The 20,607-nt window shown below is 38.7% G+C and overlaps 1 protein-coding gene across 1 annotated transcript; it reads right to left on the reverse strand.

Annotated features, from left to right (window-relative positions):
* Positions 1-4,181: 4,181 nt before the first annotated feature.
* Positions 4,182-7,661, reverse strand: vgll3 (vestigial-like family member 3). The gene is given in 5 exon segments (XM_079358240.1): positions 4,182-4,824; positions 4,923-5,465; positions 5,737-6,085; positions 6,862-7,038; positions 7,041-7,661. Coding segments are annotated over 5 exon segments (1,206 nt in total). The 5' UTR covers positions 7,137-7,661; the 3' UTR covers positions 4,182-4,783.
* Positions 7,662-20,607: the final 12,946 nt, after the last annotated feature.

Consider the following 20,607-nt stretch of genomic DNA (forward strand, 5'->3'; position numbering starts at 1 on the left):
CCAGTGTTGCTCTTTCTGTGATAATGAACCTTGTTTCATATGACCAGTTATTGTTATTGGACACCAACCAAACAGAAAAGTGAAATTTTTGTCCGATTTTTGCATTTAAACAATTCCCAGAAAGGAACAAAACAACAACAACCAACTATTTCACTCTCAGCTGTTTTTAATTTATTGCCAACTTGGGCTGTGGCCTCTCTTGAAGTCTTAAATTAGATGAATCAATTATTCAAAGTAATTTAATCTGTCATTTTACCTGCTGGAATAACTTGTATTTTAAACTGACAAAGGAAGTAAATAGTTTACTATTCATTATAATCATTCCACTTTGGAGAAGATGTGAGTAAAATATGTTGTTTCAATGGCTTCTTTGACCCTTGTGTGTGCTCTTATGTTTTAGTATAGTGTGGTCAGGGATCATTTAAAACAGAGAAGACCAGGCAAATCAAGGATAATCAGCAGAACAAGTGTTGTGTGACACTCCCAGCACGCTTCATTAGGCTGCCCTGTTGACACAAACAGAGCGGTGAAAGCTGAGCCTTCCGCTAATATACCCCCAATACCCCTTATTCCCACACAAGGCGGGCAAATTAGCGTTCATCATCCCAGGGACTGGTAAGAACAAAGATGGCTCGTGAAGGGGGTGATAAATAAGATGTTTGAAGGGAAACAGAGGACCTGGAGTGAGATGGATAAGAGGACAGATTATGATTGCTATATGTCTTTTAGATTTAATCAACCTTTTGTATCTCCTTGTCTCCTCTCCATTTCTATTGTCTTCTCTCTGTCCTGATCTCTGTATTTATATAAGTTTGTGTTCAGACAGCTGGTGTTGTGTTGCTGATTGTGAGACTAATCATCCGCTCAATTACTCAGGAATGTGTAGTTGGGCAGTGTTATGACTGATCAGCTTTCACTCTCTCTCGCTCACTCCTTTTATCTCTTTTCACGGACTCTGACTCCTTCAAGTCGGCAAATGTCTTTCAGCATTTGTCTTCTGTCTCCCATGTTCGTACTTTTTTGTAACACGCAGCTAAATCAGTGCAGTGGAGTTAAGTTGGAATCAATTCAATTTGATTTCCTTCATTAGCTGATCATATGTACAGCGTACCTTTATATGTTTATATTTACTTTATGAGTATCTAATATAATCCTCCGACTCGTGGACAACTTGCTCTATCTATTGCTATTTGCCCAATGCAAAGTCTTTGCGTAACTAAACGTGTAATTGTTTGGCTGGAAGATTAAATTGTGTCCCAAACAACCACCTCAAGAAAATGTTTCATGCTCCCAGACTATGAACTGCCTCCCTCTCAATATCAAAAAGCCAATTTAGATTTCAAATTCTTTATTCTTCAAATAAAGACCACATTAAGTTCAGAACAAAGATTATGATATGTCACCTGAAACACAGTTTCATGTTTTCAATCGATGCTCATGTGGAAAACAAGCATAAAGACTGAACAACAATGTCATCAATTATTACTGAAGATCTTTAATATCAGCACAAAGCAAAGGAGATTTACATTTTGGTAATAACAAGCTTGTGCTACACATGCAACATTTCCTAAATCTCTGCCTACACCATCTTTTTTCTTTTAATAATTGGCCTATTAATTCCCTGTATTATTCATTCTGTATTGCAGTAACTTAGGGTTCTTCCTGCAGTGGAAGTGCCTGTGGTGATTCTCCAAGGCTGCCAGTGGGACGCCCGTTAGCATATAAGTACACTACATGCTGATACAGAAGCTACATGCTAATGCTATTCAGGAGGTCTGGAGGAAAGGAGAGAGGAGAGAAGAGGTGGAGAGTGGAGGACGAGCTTTTGTTGACGATCGAGTGATTCTCTTATATATTAGTTTTGTTTTTTTACGGCCTTGTTTTCTTTTCTGTTCCTCCAGTCTTTGGCCTGTAAGCATCTTTAAGACCTGTGTTAAATTTCCTAAAAAATAATTTAACAGAGATTTGCAAACCAAAAGCATTCAAAATACACATTTACACAGATGCATGTATGTCCTTTCATGCTGCCAATACCCAGAGCTGGGTTAGCATCATAGTACTTTGAAACCTCAACCCTAGCATGAGGAATTAAAACTTGAGCATGTACTAAGACCACAAAAAATAACACAGAATAAAAACATCATGATTGTCATATTGTTTAGATTTTTATAAAAACATATTTTTATTGGCTTCTCAGAATACTGGATTCTCCTTTTTATCAGAATAATCCTCCTTTTACGAATGTTAATATAGTCTAGATTATGTTACAGAATGCCGTCAATTGTTCAATTCCATCTAAACGAAACCTAATCAGTAGAGGAAAGATTTGATATTGTACAAATCCTCTCAATACAAATATCATTAGGATTTAAATGAGCCTTTTTCAACAAAGTTTTCCATTTAAGTGAATCATGATTTGTTGATACTTGGGATGGAGAAGCAGCTGCTGAGCTTCAGATTTAAACTCCCGCTGTCTGATGGTAGATGGAGAACAGAAGCAGAAGAGCAGGCTGGAATGTCAGTAGGCTGTTACCTGCTGATCACCTGGTCTGACCACCTTCTGAATGACCCCCCCCTTCCACACACACACACATACACACACACACAAATAATGCTGATCATTTAAAGGATTAAAAACGGATTTTCTGAAATTCTGTTCAGAGATATCAGATCTTTATTCTGAACAGTGTAACATTGTGTTCACATGTAAATATTAGTAGTTGTTTAAGGCGTTTGCACACGCACGTGTGCATCATATGTATGTTGTTTCTTGTATAATGCATGTAGATAGGAATATTGTTCAACTGTATTGTAAAATGTATATTTCATATAAAAACATACATTAGTTAAAAACTTAGATCAATAAAACATTTAGGAATTAATGGAGAAGGGGTGAGATTAAATAAATGTACACTTCTTCCCACTCCTTTTCAGAGGTGTACATTACATGTATATAGAAAGCATATGAGACTGTGTTTTGTATGATCTCATTCATTAGTCCATATTATTATTATTTTTTTACATATTTCTTTCTTGTCTCTTCTTTCTTCTATTTTTAATTGTACATGTTTGAAATGAAATATATATATAAAATAGAAACTGATTACTTGACTGCTCTGTACATGTAATGTTTTTGCACACAAATACAGAACTTGACAGAATCAGTCACCTGAACACATTCTTTGTGTGTGTCTTTGAGTTGTGAGTTTCTGACAAACTTCCTGTCCAGACAGGAAATGCATTCTTTGGTGTGTGTTTGGCAGTCTGGGAGCATACGTGTGCTTTTATGTTTGTGTTTGTGTAAAGACAGACACGACATTTCATGGTATCTTACAATAAAGTTCTGTGGAATGCAACTCACTTCCCTTGGTGCCACAACTCAGCTCCTGTTGGTAAAAAAAGACAGTTTGTTGTTTTGCAGTTTTTCCCCCCCAGAACATAAAGTTGTTGTGTATTACAAAAACACCTACATCCTTTTCCTGATCAACAGCCATCTTTGTGCTCATGACGATATTGTGTTGAGATTTAAAACAATCAGCTGTTAAATTGCTGTCAAAATAACATGAATTGAGTACAAGGCAAAATTCATGAATATCATCTTTTCTTTTTGTATTCCATCACAATTGTGTTTTTTCTGAATGTAAATCATTTGACCATGTTTGCCTTTAGATGAGTTAAGTCGTGAAACAGTAACATAGAAAATATTCGGAAATATTCCAAGAACTGTTTCTTCTTTACAGAATAAGAGCAGTCATAAGAATGCAGGCTTAATGTCCTAGAAAGAAAGCACTGAATAGCGTTAAGTTTCACTTTTTAGAAATCAAACAATGCCATATATTATTCTTGTTTAGTGTCATGGGAAAGGAACTTTAGATTGTTTGAACATTTTAGAAAGGCAGAAGCACATTTCATTTATTGGCATAAAGAGGGGACATTTTCTCCAAAATGTTGCACCAAAATGAAAACCTTGTGGGAAAATACATTTTATGCTGTGTTGTATGCAGATATGTGAGTGGTGTGGTGAAAACAATAACATTTGAAATGTACATGATGTAGTTGGAAGTAAAACGTTTATCTCAAAAGCCTTTTGTTGTGTGTGTGTGTGTGTGTGTGTGTGTGTGTGTGTGTGGATGGGGTGGGGGGTGGGGGTAAAATGATTTGTATGTCAAAAAAAATCTACCTTCTTTGACTATTAAAGTTCAACCATTTATTTATTTAACATTCATTATGACTATTTACACTACACAATCTCTGAAGGCAACTTAGCAAAAGTTCAGGCAACATTTTTTTAAAGCAAAAATCATCCAGCAAACACCTTAGCCTGGCAGAACTGTGCACACAGAAATAAAACATTAATTAACAAAAACGTTACTGTACAAATCTTAAATGTGGATCAAAACCAAGTTCTTGAAACAGAACCAGTTGGTCACACATTGCACAAAAAAATGTATGTCTTATTTTGACGACAAAGACGATGAACATGAAGAAGAGTCCTCCAATTCTTAAAGCTTATAGTCCGTTCAGTCCAGTAACAGTCGTTTGCTTCTTCATGGACTTTTACCTGCAGCCAAAGCAATAGGCCGCTGTCATTTTAATCCAGAGCCTGAGTTCATTTTCATGATATGTCATTTGGACAGTGCAGGACTCACAGTCCAAGCTACAAAAAGCTTTCCATCTACATAATACATTACAGTGCTGGTGTTGCAGCCACATATGATTGAGCCACAAAATTGTTCCTTTTTGGTGTGAGTTGACATTCCATCTTCTTTTTCTCCATTCTCCGTTAGAACCAAACGGACGTCTTTGCTTTGGTCTGATCATGAGCTAGAGAAAGGACAGAATAAAGTTAGAACACATTTAGAGTTGGAAAAGTCTAAATAAGTGTTTCGATTGTATAAAAGACAATCTCTTGATGTATCTACCTGAGTCATACACCTCCAAGGATCCCTGGAGGGCCGAGGACTGCCAGGTGACAGAGGAGGCTTCTATGGGGCTGTTGCTACTTGGGTCCATTTCCGTCTTTACACCCTCACTATGGGGGGAACTCCCTGTGCTGGTGTTCGCTTGGTTCTGGTTCCTAACACCAGGCAGCAGCAGAGGATTAAATCTGGGATCCAATGCAGGGCTGTGGGTGGGATATGAATGGAGCATTGGGTGGTGGTGATGCCGGGTGTGGAGGTGGGGATGAGAATGGTAGACATTATGGACATTGGGGTAGCCACTTGTGCTCTGGGGGCTCAAGCTGTAGGTCCAGCTATCAGGGAGTGTTGATGGGGGCGGGAGGCTGGTCTGCGATAGAATGTGGTCGGCCCACAGAGCTCCATCAGGGTGGTTGAAGGAAACTGGGCTGGAGGAAAAGTCTGGGTGGACTGAGACAGAGACAGATGGGAGGCAAGGACTGGCTTGGGATGGATAAGTGCTGTTCCACACTGAACTGCTTTGACCCTCAGGGAGAGACCCACCATCTGAAACAAACATAACACAAAGACTTAATTAGTCACTCATTTATGTTTTTCACAATAACCATTAAGTACTATAAAAAGGGCAGGTCCGTACTATTTTAATACTATTCACCAAGAACCAACATTAATCTGCCAATAAACAACCAATTGGCGACAATGGAATAGCCATGTGGTCAGCCATGTGCCTGAGAATTATATTCCATAGTAAATCCGAGTCATTAAGCCAAAGTTTCTTTCCTTTTTAGAAATATTTTGGAATTGATAAGCCCCTTACCTTTCCATAAGCCAGCGCTGGCTGAGGGAGACGGTTGGGTCACCCTGATGGTTTTGGTCTCGCTGTTGAAGCTGCTCGACTGACTGAGAGCCCGAGAAAAGTGTTCATCCACCACATCGCCGATGTTGCCCTGGAAGTAGGTGAACAACACACACCGAGAGCTCAAGTACTCCGCCTCTGCCGGCTGAGTAAGTTCCTTCAGTTCTGATGAGGATCTGCGGCCTGACTCGGTTCCTGGTGCCGCGGGAGCCTGTCTGTTTAGGCCCTCATCCCTGGAAAGCATCCCTCTTCCTCCTACTTGCTGCTGCTCTATACACTCCTGCATTTTACTGTAAACACTCAGCCTTTTCTGGAATAGGAGAGAGAGAGAGAGAGAGAGAGAGAGAGAGAGAGAGATTTACTTTCAGATCCAACAGGAGTAAAATAGAATTCACTTAAATAGCAAAAAAAACCTCAGTATCTAAAAAGTGTTAAAAGCTTCCAATATAAATCATACAAAAACAAACTATAATAAATAAATCATTTAAATAAAAAAATTGCGCTCTCTCGGAGCAGCTGGGGACTTGTGTGAAAAATAGTTTATTTTTTCCCATACTGGATTCCCACTGCTCAATGTGCCTCATCCACATTCCTGAGTGACTGACCGGCTGTCATTACATCACCATTTGACCGCAGGATTAATAGTTCCGTGTCATTACGCATGACCTGATGTGAATGCCGATCTTCAAACTGGAATTTAATCATTCAAAACCCTAAACGAAGTTAACATGTGTGTGTGTATTATGCGTAGAGAAAGTTTGTGGCGGTTCAGGTTTCCTGAACAGATACCAGACTCATAGAAAACCTTTTGAGCATGTAAGTCTCTGGAATATTTCTACTGTGACTTTGGCTGACATATTTCACGCCAACTTAATTATCAGAGTAAACGACTTAAATAACATTTTCTGCAGGTGCCTTCATATTTTTATATTTTGTTTGACAATTTCAACATTGTTTTAACTGTAGTCTATAGTTATGATTTGTACACAAATTAGTTTAACCCCGGTTGTGATCCTCTACAATGGAAGAAAATCGTAAAACATGAAGATTGAATTTACGTTGCTCAATGTATGAAGGACCTCTCACCTGTTGTTGCTGGTGATGGTGGTTGTAGTACGTAGCCTTGTACGCCGCTGCAGGGAGGTAGTGCGCTCCATAGGTTTGGTGGTACATCACATCCAAGCAGCTCATAGCGTCAACGCGGTTGGTGCCAAGAGAAAGTTTGAAGAGAGAAAATACGAGCACAAAACAGCCGATGGCTACTCTTCGCTCCGGGACTTCAGAAGGGCTGTATCCTCCGAGCCATTGGTGCCTCCATATATGCCCAAACGCACACAATAGCCATGTCGTCCAGTTTGCATACGCACAATGCACCACCCGCTGTGCGCCCCACCAGCAACACCCGGGCCCACAAAAATGATCAAAACGGTGAAAGACAAACACACTGTATCCTAAAAAAAACTCCTCAGTGACAAGTTTTCACAGCGCTTCTGATTGGGTGAGTTTTCCTTTCCCTCCTTCCCTCTTTCTGTTTTGGAGGGGAGTTATATTTAGAGAGGGCTGAGGCCACTTATTCACGCCCACCAGGGAAGGGCCTGCATGGGGCAGGGACATTTAGCAAGGCACTTACAAAGTTGTTAGTATTAGGGCTCTATTCCCACTGCTCATGTTGCACTGGGTCATATTGAGATCTTAAAGTTCAGAGACCCAGACTTTCAAGGCTTATGTCAGAGGTTAGGAAGATAGGGGGAGAATAGGGTCCCAAAAATCTTTAACCAAGAAGTGTATCCTTGAATTATATGATTTTCTTGAACTATTTTCATTTATTTGTTTGAATTGATCCTTCCCTCTCAATTCTGTACCCCATCATGAAGTATTTGGTTTATTTAAATGCCTTATTGACACTTACTAAATTCACTGGCTAACCTAATAAACCTTTAGCTTATGGCAGCAGTGGCTGGTGGCTGATATTTGAGGCCTTCTGGTGTAGTGGCGTTACATTTCCTTTTCTATGGATAAATCATTGTTTAGTTCAAATACCGTTACTGTAAGCCACAATATGGGTTAAAGTTGAGAGAACACAACTGTGTTATCCACCTTCATATGCAGATGTTTGATTAGAAATAATGACAATCTCAATTGGTTCTTGACAATAGTGGATGAAATGCAGTGGCCAATTACTTTTTAGTAAACTGGAGCCCGCTGTCAGTACACTAAGATAATAAAACAAAACAACTCAGCACAGAAACAAGAACACCCTTGTCGATACCCTCCATATTCCACATTCATATACAGGTGATTGTTTAAGATGATTCATCTTACAATAGTTTATAACCATAAGCATTTGACTAACCTTTTGGCACAACCATCATTTGTTCAAAATGTGCATCATTCAATAATGACATATTGTTTTATATTACACAGCTTAAATAAAACCAAACATGTAATTACATTACAATTACACTGAGCAGTCCTTGGGTATGCATTCTCCATTGATACTCCTCAATTTCATACTTTTGAATGAAGCGCCTTGATTGATGCATTTTGCTGCCACCTATTGGTGAAGTAAATCATATAACATGGCTGTCACTGGTAACAAACTGTACTTGAAAAACCTTCCCAAAGCCCAAATATCCAAACATAAAAAAGATAAAAACAATTAAGTCCAGAAGTTTGTCTTTGGTAGAAGTAATAAATGACAAAATGAAAATAACAACAGCAAGAACTACAAAAACAGATATCCATCTGTCTGAATACACATGGATCAGAACTAATGGAAAACTTTACTCAGCAACCTCTGCCTTCAATGTTTAAATGTGGTGTGACCTGTGGTGTAAAAAGCACTTTGAGTAGTCAGAAGAAAAGTTCTGTACAAGCTCAAGTCCATTTACCAGTATCTATATGTGTAGAATACTGTAATATACCATTCCCAGAACTGAGCTTTCAAAAGAGTTACAGAATGAACACTTTGTATCAAGAGCAAGCTTTGCTGTTCTTGCAGTTTATATGTGATGTTTTGACCTATACAGAACCTTCCCTGCACTACATGGAAGAGATAAACAGCTGTGAAGTGCAGCGAGTACCCAGGTTGGCAATTTCATTGAAGTGCAGAAGAGGAAATAATCATTTCAGCCATGTGACGTTTCATTTAAAATTGAGGACCCTCTGTAAGATGAGTTTAAATTTTTAATATGCTGAATAGGACACAAGGAGAAGTGTGCAGAAAGTAGTAATGAACCATCCACTGAATATAATGTTTCAATTGCACAACATTAATACAAATCATGGGCGTGTAATTGTATTTATTTTATTCAAAATGATGGAAATGATTTCAATCAAACCCATGTTTTCTAATTTTTTGAGTGCCTGATAAACTCTAATTTATGCAGCATACAATCTTTGGACATACATTTTTTAGAATTTGTCCTTTCTTTTCATCTTTTTATAAGCTGTTTCCCCCTGAATTAAAATGTATTTTCCAGTTCAATAAAGTGGTAAACGTACACTGAATCCAATCTAAGACTCTTTTACAATAAGGTTTTTTTTTTATTTATTTTTTTAAATAAGCAGATGAGTTCAAGCTGTTGCACATTTAGATGTTTGAATGTTAGCAGGGCAGCCATGCTATCTGCACTATTTTTTGTCTGTTTACATTTTCCAGATACAATCCATCTTACAATATGGGATTCCATTTTTTAAAATTTTTTTAAAGTTCTGGATAGAGCTTGCTGGATTACTGTCTCCCTTTGATTCCAGGCACACTTGCTCTTATCACAGGACGTTTTTTTTTTCTTTTGCTCATCCATACCTTGAATTTCGAACTTGGGCCGCGTTGAAGACTACAGCCTCCATATATGCTATAGTATGCACACACTAACCACTGCACCACCAGCGCCCCAGCCTTAAGCTTGTTTTATGTGATACCTACCAGTATCAGTTGCTCCCTGACCACAGAGCTCACTCTAGTCTTGGCAACACAACACTCTTTAATTGTATACTGAAATTCTTACTGAAATGCTAAAGAAATATGCACATTGCCTTCTTTCTTGCTTCCTTTGTTATACCAATAATATACAAGGCATCATCTTTTCTTAATGTTTCATAATTCATATACAAAGCGTCAATCATCCGGCCATCCAGCATTTAAAAACAAACAAAACAATTGATAATATATATAATAATGGGACAGCTGTACTGTGTGAATAAAGACTTATGAAAGGTATACATTTATATTGGTTCAGGTGATGCACTACAGCAGGAACAGAAAAGGGCTGAGTACTGAGAACAGGCAATTTCCTTCAAGCAAGGAAGATGAGCTCTCATAAGTATTTTTTGAGTCATACTGTCTGAGGCTTGATGTAGTGGTACATACTGATGGTTGATGACGAACGCTTTTACTCTGGCAAAGTAATCAAAATTCTTAAGGCAATGCCAACATGCTGAAATTAATTAAATCATGACCGTGGTTTTACATGAAAAGGATTTCTAAATGAAGAGAATGACTATTTTAGCACATATGAAAACTGTTGTTGTGAACTGCTGTAGATCTAAACAATTCAGAATTTAAAAGTATGTGAGCAGTTTCTGATCTGAGGTTTACAAAGAAACACATGGATAATTCCAATATGAAAACCTCAGCATTGATCTTAGGGTTCAGAGGTGAGTCATTCTTGGTCCACTGCATGGTCAATAACCACACACAGAGTTTTATTAATAAGATTACCTGCCTCCATCCTTCACTGCAATGAGAATAAAATGCTTTAAAAAAATGGGTCATAATACGCTTGCACAGACAACCTTTAAGCTTATCTTAGAGAGATGGTCTTCTCTATGAAATCAATGAGCATTGTGTTTTAACCCCCTTGAATAAAGACCAATGTTGTTGCTTTGTTGAGATGCACAGTTCATTGACACTTCCACTCAACAAAGCAAAGTGAATAGTCTGATTTAAACCTTTAAATAATACACAATAGATTCAAAGGAAGCAACATGAAATCCAAAATGTATATGCAGAAAAATACTGCTCTTGTATTTTTCAGTTATGAAATATCTTTATTGTATTCTTTAGTGTAGTATGATTTCCTGTAGGTAAGCACACACTCAATAAATGCTTAAGTTTTATGCTACTTAAAGAGAGTCAAACAGCAGTGTCACATAAGAACACAGGGTTGTCATTGTTAGAATCCAGTGTAGATAAAATACAGTCCATGTTGTCTGTAATCAGGGAATTTAAGCCACGCCACTTGATCAGTGTGTAAATCCTGTAAGTGTTCCAAACAGAAATAAATGGAAGTGTTGTAAAGATGTTTGTCCTCTGAGGATGATTACTTTTATCTCTATCTTGCACTATTTACAGGCAGATTGATGATCTATTGACCAAAGTAGACACTTTAGTATGCACATGTAGATAAAAAATCTGCCAAACATCAGCATCTTGCCACTATCACATTACATATGAATATGAGCATGCTAATGTCATTATGTGGCACCAACCACTGATACATCCACGGTGTGCTTGACTAGTTTACTCATTTGTCTATGTCTGCTGCCAAGACCAGCCAGATCTGGGATGTTCTAAAAAAAACATTTAACCTCGGTTGAGCAGCTCTCTATGAATGTTTGTTATAAAATGTCATCTTCAGCTTCTCATGTAATTTTGGCAAAACTTAAAGCATCCTACTGCTAATTAAACTTGATTTAATCATCATGAGAACCACTCTGACTTAACTTTCAGCTTATTTCAGTGCTGACTCAAAAAAAAATGAAAAGAAGAGCATCTTTAAAGTAACTATAACTTAATGCAGAATACTCAAACATGAAAATAAAAGGCTTTTGAAAAATGTCAATGTTAAATGGAGTTCCAGTAATTGGTCATTTAAATGTAACACGTTCTTCCCATCAGGTTAGAGCACTGAAAAACATGACCAGTGGCTGTGAGGCGGAGTAGTGAGAGAGTTCCTGGAGTGATGATGTTGAATGTCTCCGTCATCCACTGAAGTCTCATTAGCCACTTGTTAGCATCCGTCGTTTTAAGCATGCATAAAAACTTAACAATTTACAATTGGGGGTCTTAGCTAACATAGTTTATCTTGTTTAACAAAACGTCACAATCTCTTAAGCTTGTGTTAACCACAGGCTTTATTTTCAGGTGTCCAACTACAAACCCATTCAAAATCCCCATTGACTTTTAGAGTTTAGAAAACCTGGCGCTAACTTATTCACAAAAAACACTGAAGGAAAAGGATTTCTTTTCAAAATATGCTTTATTCTCTTGACAGTTGTAACCTCCGAGTGTGCATTTCCCTTTGTGGGATCTGCTGAAAGATAAATAATTAGGAAAAACAACAGGAAGATTTAATATTTATCACCTGGATGAACACATGTTGGTTGCCAGGTGCCAGATCTGATGAGACCCCAGAGACTTTAATAACATCCTTATCATTTTTAATAACATCCTCATCATTCTCCTTTGATTGCACAATGGGAGAAAGAAATATTCAGTCCCAAGCTTTCACTGTAAGGCATCATGGAAGTGGAGCAGCAGTGTAAAAGAACAAAGAAAATAAACATCAACTTAAGAAATCTGTGGAATCTTGTCCCATCTTAGTCCATGACAAAAAGTAGAAGTGTTAAAGTATAACTTAAAATTCTTCATATAATAAAAGTTGACACACATTTTAATGTACAGTACCGTTACTATCAGCCCCATACATCTTTCAAATCCAGTCTTACAACCCGCACGTCTTAACCTCACAGATCACTCATCGTGACAACAGCAGCAGACAAAGAGACGGATTATAGAGCCATGCAGAGATCTCCATCTAGTGTTCTCACAACAGCCCTGCTCACAGAGGAAACTTTGTTTGGAAGTGGGGCAGTGGAACACTCTGACTGATGCCTGGAAGCAGTGTAGAAAGAATCAAAAGCACAGATTTTTTTTTTAACAGTGTCACACAGATACACTCATGCAATTATGCACGTTTGATAGTGCCTATTACGACCGACAGATACACACGAGTCCTCAGACACAGACGCTGGACCTCGGGGCTTTTCCAACAAACATCTGGAGCAGCCTGTGCCTCCTTTCCCCTGCTCCTTAATGAGGCACTGAGATGATTATTAGTGGATGTTTTTTTTTTGGGGGGGGGGAGGATGAAGGAGGAGGTGACAGGAATTTAAGTGGAGTTAGAGAACTATTTGCTTTTCTTGCAGTACAGCCCTTGCAGAATGAATCGAGGGCACTTCCAGTACTTTAGATCTGAAGAAATTTCACATCTCAAAAAACATCTACTTCAGATCACAGGAACACTTCAGAGGAATTGGGGGGGGGGACCCTCTAAAACTGGTCACAATTAAGTGTAAGGTCCCAGGTCTCAGTGAAAAAGTGTAACTCTCCAACTTTAAAGACGTCGACACTGACAATTTTACCAACCACAGAGAAGATTCATTTGCCAAATCCCTTGTCACCAAAATGTAACATTTTGCAAAATGATACACTTTGTTGTTATTAACCTTACACATCACTCCTGATGAGGCAGGTGTGAGATAACGCTGAGCGCTGTTGATGATAATACCTCACATTAAGCAGACTGCAGCATCATGAGTTTTGGGGTGCAGTTGCTATAGTTTCTTTGCCCATGAGAGAATCTATAGAAACACACCTGGATGAGCTGCATCCGTGGACAGTGACGATGAAGAAGAAGACATCCATGATAACAATGATAGTGTAAGGATGATGATGTACAGTACTGAACAGACAGGATTTGTCATATACACAGTCTACTTCTGGTTTCAATGGTGAAATTAGTTTATTTTGTATGATGGTGTGTACAGATTATCATTCTGTCAAGAAATAGGGGGCAGTGGGACACAGGTGCGGACCCAGGGGTTTCTTAAAGTTATACACAACGGATAACCACAAAAATCGCAAACGATAGATTGGAGAGGGGGAGGCAACAAACAAAAGTATAGAGCCAAAATGCCAAACTAAATAACCCACCGAAAATGATTAATAAAGCAGCCAAGCAGCTGACTCAAAACTTAATTGTCCAGGAGGCCTTAACACTCACACAAATATAAAAGGCTGGGCTATACTAACACAACCACCCATCATGCCAAGTTATTTACTGATATGGACCCAAATACAAAGAACGTTATTTGTTTGTGCTTATGAACACATAGACAACACAAACCACCGCAGGGAGAACCTCTCACTAGCTCTGAAGGTGAGATAATGAGCAGTACAGAGAGCTGAAGTCCCAGAGTTTAAATAAACTCCCCACACCTGGTTTTAATCAAGGCCAATCAGCCACAAACACACCTGACTCTGCACGGAGGTGATTCAATCACCAGCCTCACACATTCAGTATATGCAGTATAACAAACTTGTGTTAAATGAAGTAAAATAAATTGATTATAAAAATCCAATATTTCTCAGATGAAATGGTTTAAAATGTGGTAAAAATCCAATTATTTTATACATCCACACACATGGCCCACATTCAGTGGATAATTTCATGCTGTTTGACGATGGCTGAGAGGAGGGGGGAGGAGCGCAAACATTAAAGTCTAATTAAAGAACCATTAGTGCGTCTTCAAGTACATGGAGTGATGCAATATGAATGTTTTTTCACTGTCATATTCAGAAAAAAAACTCCACTTACTATACAAACAACAAGATATGCCTCTAATTTAAATGAGAGCACGAGGCTTGATGTATAATTCAGTGGAAAGTGAGACACAAAAAAAGCATTGTGTGATCATTAGCACTGTCGCACCACTATGTTTTCTAATGAGAAAAAAAGACACTCATTTGTAAGTTAATGGAAATAGAATTTCCCTGTTAAAAAAACTGTTTTCAAGGACTATTTTGTCAAACAAAGACGCCACGCTTTCGCCTTTTCATTATCTCAATGATCAGCTTTAATTGTTGGAGCCATTACTGCACATTTTACAAATGGAAATGGGAGTTTTAATTGCAAAAGCATGACAAAGAAAAGTTCTGAGTGTTTGTGCTCCTGTGTCTGACTGTTCTGTTTTTTTTTCTAGTAACAAAGTGACATGAGGATATTGGGTTTCCTTTACTGACCTTACTTGAAAAGCAGATAATTGCTCATTCTCTCACCAGATTTAACTCATATTCTGCATGTATAAAGATAAAGGGAGCTACCCAGGCTGCCCGGCAGAAGTTAATGAGACGATGAAGACTCAAAGACAGGGTCATGCTGGTGGAGGGGATGTTGATTTGTCCGCTCTTGGAATGGTCAAACTGGGAGAAATTTTCCTTTTGAACAAAAGTTGGACATGGATCTGAATATTAAAATCTGAATATCCACAGCAAATTTAAAAAAACGTACTATTTGAGAAGGGCATTTGGGATTCAAGCTTTCTATATGTGTGAAATAAAGTGTTCTTGTTTCTTTCCACATTCCGGTATTCTTCCGAGCTCAGTTTCGATGTGGTGTTTAAAATTACAAGCACAGGCAATAATGTAGACTCCCATTGGATGTTCACTGCTGTCTAATGAAACACACAAAGGAATGACATGAGTGAAGCTTCTTTTTCTGTTATTATGTGTTTCCCACAGCAGAAATGCAGAGCCAGTCTAAACCTTTTTGGGGTCCTTCAGGTGAGATTCTACCTTGCCCACCTCTGTCCCACTGTCATTCATATCTTGGCATTCTGACTGCCGGAGTTGTGGCTTAATAAATGCTAAAAGGTCTTAAGGTCATATCATACCGTCAGAAGTAACTAATCCTATTCATGCGCTGCCGACAAAGCAGAAGCAATTTGGGGTTAAATGTCTTGCCCATCAGACATGTAGCTGCTGGAGATGGGGATCAAACCCTCGACCTTCCGCATCCAAGACGACAAATCTCTTAATTGAGCCACAGAACCCCCCCCCTCCCTTTTTTTTTTTTTTTTACTGCTTCTAAGTCAGTCTTAATTTCTCTATGTGCCTTTACTGTTTAATACTATGTGTGTGCTAATTGCAACCATAATGACCTCATCCTTTAAAGGTACATGGATGCATGTAAACTACAAGGTTAAAATTATTTTGTGTCATGATGTTTGGGGAATTTGTGTTACATCTGCAGTATTTTTGTTTCCCCAAGATCCCATTTTCTTTCAAATTGCCCCACATATAATGAACTCTGAAAGTTAAATCTGAAATGGGAATACTTTAAAAATAATGTAAAAATTTAAATGACATTATTTGACCCTTTCAAAATATGACTTTCATAATCATGACCCATCTAGGTGTATTTAATGTGTCATCAAGTATTGCCATTGTGAATGGGTCATTGTACTGTGCTAGACACACGTGTCTGAACTGTTCGACAAATAAAGTCTGTTCTCCTTCTATACACACAACTTCACGGACCTCCTCCTTTCTTTGCTGAATGAAGGATTCGTCCTCCGCTGCCCTTCTGGTTGTAATGGCTCTAATTCCCTCATGCTAATTTTGTGTCTGAGCCTCCATCCCTGCTGGGACCACCAGCCTACTTCTAGTGGTCGCAGACCGGCCCCCGGGCAAGGAGGACCGCAGGCTTCATAGACAGCGGAGATAGAGAAAGGCAAAAGAGGGTCCAGGCTTGATGCATGTAGTATCAACCCTTAGACAGATTGTCCTCCTCAGGCTAAAAAGGACCTGTGGATAAAAGAGGCTGCCATTGAACCATGCATGTGTGTGTATGCCCCACTGAGTGTGACATCCAAAATTAGCGCCAGCAGCAGATTTAAACAATAACCCTTTACTGTTTTGACCTTACCCCCAAAACCAACAGCATGTCTTACAGATGTGTGTGCTTGTATATCGCCTGCACATGTTCAAATACATAGCTCCACACCTGCATCCAAGCCTAGTCTGCTTGCTTGTGTTAAGGTGTGTGTGTGTGTGTGTGTGTGTGTGTGTGTGTGTGTGTGTGTGTGTGTGTGCGCACTTTGTGGGAGGCTGTGGAGGTTATGAGTGGCAATGATGATGAGCCAACACTACAGGGGAGAATAATCTCACATTACACACAATTCCCTGATGCTGCACTGTGCTGGTGAGTGCGACTATTGTCCCACGGGCAGAAATGCAGAGAGCCACTCACTCGATTTATTAGTCCATCTCAAACCCCCTGCCCCTGCCTCCCCCGCTGCTATCGCTCCACTCGTCTTCATGCTTCCTTCCCAGCATCCCTCCATTTCTTTCCACTCTCTCAGCCACCTGCTGTCTTCCATATGTCCAAAATCCTCTGCCTCTGGTATCTTTTATACCTACATACTTTGTACTTTGTTTGACTTTCTGAACTGTTTTATCAGAGGCTGATTAGCTTGTGTTTTACTCTTAAAAGAATAGCTTGACATTCCACAACACACTTTCTTGAGTAAGATTAGATAATCTTGTTTAGTTGAGTTTTTCAGAGTTTAGATTTCCTTTCATGTGTCTTCCCTAGTGTGCTTAGGTTTCTGTGTTATTTGGAATTTTTTTATTTCTTATTATTCCTTATTGCTTCCCTTGTGTGTTAACGTTTCCTTGTTTGGTCCTAAGAGTTTTATTTCGTAAACAATCATTCTTGTTTCTCTGTGTTCCAGTGTGTATTGTTTTGTGAGTGTGTCTTTGGTGTTTCATGATTTACTTCGTAGTTCTTGTGTTTTCTTGTCTTGTATTCGTTCCTGCCTCTGTGTGTTTCCCTCCAGTCTGATTGTCTTCACCTGTGTCATTAGTCTCACCTGTGTATCATTACCCCTTTGTCTATGTTCCTTCCCCTCTGTGTCAGTTCAATGATGATGGTCATATGTTGGTGTTGGATAGCTGTTCATGTTTTTCACATTTCCTTGTGGCTCAGTGTTTTTCCTTGTGGCATTTGTTTGTTTGTTTGTTTGTTTGTTTGTTTTTTTGACTTTTTAGTTTCAATAAATCATTTTTTTGTTATCTTCACTTGAGTCCAGTTACTTATTTTTAAAATTGTGAAACACTTACAAGATACCCTGAATGAACATGACATAAGACATTGAAAACAGTATGTTGACAGGAAAATGGCAGCTGTGTGAATGGACGGTACCTATCACAGATTAAATTAAAAGTTACAGCAAGGACCCTGTTAGTTTTGTTTAGCATCAGTATTAAGACTCTGCATTAAGGTAACTAAATGGCCAAATAGCACCTTAAATCAAATTACATGTACCATTTTAATGCCACATAACCCCTCTGAAAAACTAAAACTAACCCTAACCCTAACCCTGTTTTGGTGCTGATTTGTAAAAAACATATCCACTACAACAGCTTTACAATTAAAAGAGTTAAAATCCATCCTTCTATCAAAAACAACTTTGCCCTGCTCTCCATATCTTTGATTTTGGCCTTCTTTTGTCAGTGTGAATTCCCCGCCGCCCCCACTCCCCCAAGTTACACCCTGTGTCCTCCCTGCCTCCTTCCATCTATCCCTCACCATCTGGGTAGCGCTGAAGGATCCATCCATCAGAGAGAAGAAGTACTGTGAAATCCCATGTCTCCCATCACAACTGTGTATCGCTCTGTGTTTACATACAAACATATTTCAACCTACTTACATGTGAGCAGCACCGGCAAGACGGAGACATATAATCAAATCTTGTATTCGGGTATGATTCAGGAATTATGGTCAATAAATATAGAGAATGAGATTTACAGTGCATGCTGGGGATACCTGAGGGAGCATTGTTGAAATAATTTCGCAGATGACAAAAAGAATAATAAATAATAATAAAAAGTGTGATATGATTTGCTCACAAAATGTACTTCTATAAAAATGAGACATCATCTAGTCAGAATAGTCTAACTCTGTTTTCATGGATATGAAGGTGTTTAAGCTCATTTCTAACTCTTTACTGGTAGACTCAATACTTGAGTATCTCATTGCATTTCCAGTGGGTCAATCTGTAAAAAAGTGAGAAAAAAAAACAGTTGTTACAAGAATAAAAGACCACAGTCGTCAAAGGATTTGTACGATTTGTTCGATGATACCTTAAAGCTGAAAAGCTTGATTTGCTTTATGGCTGCAACTCCCACTGATTGTGTAGAGATCTCATTTCACACATGAGCGTCCCTCTCTGCTGTGTGTGTGTGTGTGTGTGTGTGTGTGTCCACACATTCTGGAGTTAGAGTCTTAACATTACGTGTGCTTACCCCGGGGCTGGAGACGTGGAGGAGGAAGAGAATGGGAGAGACAGTTGAGGAAAATGGAGAAAAGAGGGAGAATACAAAAAAAAAACGTTGATTCCATTATATCCATAAGTTTTATTTGTTGTACCTACAAACACAAAGGACATCACTCTATTATTTCAAAATAAATTCCAAAGCAATCCAAGTCTGCAGAACTCAATTAAAAAATATAGAGCAAATGTATCATTTAAAAATATCTTATTGGAAACTAAACACATTTTCCCAGTTCAAGAAGCTCAGGTTATAGCCTTCCCATTTTAAGAAGCACATTTCTTAAAGTACATTATATCTTTCAAAAAGATAAAGAGGTCCAGATTTTGAAAGAGTTGTTCCTACTTTGTAGCAGTATAATAAAAGAGATACATACTTTACACCTGCAGGGCCCCATGGGTGCTTGGGGTGAGATTTATCACCACTGGGTCCCTCCGATGATGAGACCGTTTAGTGGGGGTCCCTGTAGCCCTCCACTGATTAGTGCCAAACGTCTTCCCTAATAACCTTAACAAGAACAACGCCTCAGGACGACATGCCGATGCACACAGGCAACACACACATCCTTGGAGATGGAGAAAAAAAAAAGGCTTAGGGCTACCCATCCTCCTCTCCTCCTCCTCCTCAAAGTCACCCCTCTCTCCTTTGCTCCACAACTTGGTATCTCTCACTATTTCTGGGCTGGGATCCCCCTCCCCAACTTGAATCTTTTGCGCTACCTCCCACTGCCAATTCAAACCAACACATGTACCAAATTGAGTTGGTTATGGTTCAAAGAGTCCCAGCACCGCACATAAAGTTCTTTCAGCATCCAAATGAAAAAAATAGACACTAGGAATGAATACACTCTGGAATGAAAGCCCTCGCCCCGTGGGATAAAGAGATGAGGAAAGAAATTGAGAATAACAGAATTTATGATGCTGTGAGAAGCTGCAGGGATATTTTATAGACAGTGACTCCCACTGTGGACAGTTTCCTACAACAGTTTACATGTTAATGTGATGTGACCAGTGTAGTCTACGTACTGAAAAAAAACATGGCCAAAATACTGCTCCCAGACTGTATACAAAATAATATACCCAAGGAATGGAAAGGAAAGTAATTTGCCTCTATTTAAATTTTTACTGAAATTAAATACGATGTGAATGTAAATTATATTATAAAAGTGTGATGGGCGACCATAATAGGTCACCATGAATTTGCTTTCTAGCTGATATTTGTCACAAATTAATAATATGACATTTCTTTGTGCCAATGAACAAATTACAGTGTCTATTTTTTTTTTTTTGCTGCATTCAAGTACCGCACGGAATATCGCGTTGTTCCTGTTCATCTCACATGCCTTATCTAAAAGAAAGATTAATACTAATGTTTTGGAGTTTCAATTATCAATTGTTTTATCTCATCATTGCAGCGGCCAATAGAGTGATATCACAACAGGGATTGTTTTATATGGCGCTACCCGTCCCTGATATGTACCGGAATATTTTGTTGATGTTCCGGTGATATTTTTCAATCATTCTTATATTTTTAGGGCATATTGTAAAAACGAAACTGACGGCTGACAACATGGTGTCGACATGTTTCTTTCATTAATTTCTGTCCTTTTTTTTTGTCAACGAGGCCGTGTTTTGATTGTGATGGAGCAATTT

Source organism: Symphodus melops, assembly GCF_947650265.1.
Source record: "Symphodus melops genome assembly, chromosome: 12".
Classification (NCBI taxonomy): domain Eukaryota; kingdom Metazoa; phylum Chordata; class Actinopteri; order Labriformes; family Labridae; genus Symphodus; species Symphodus melops.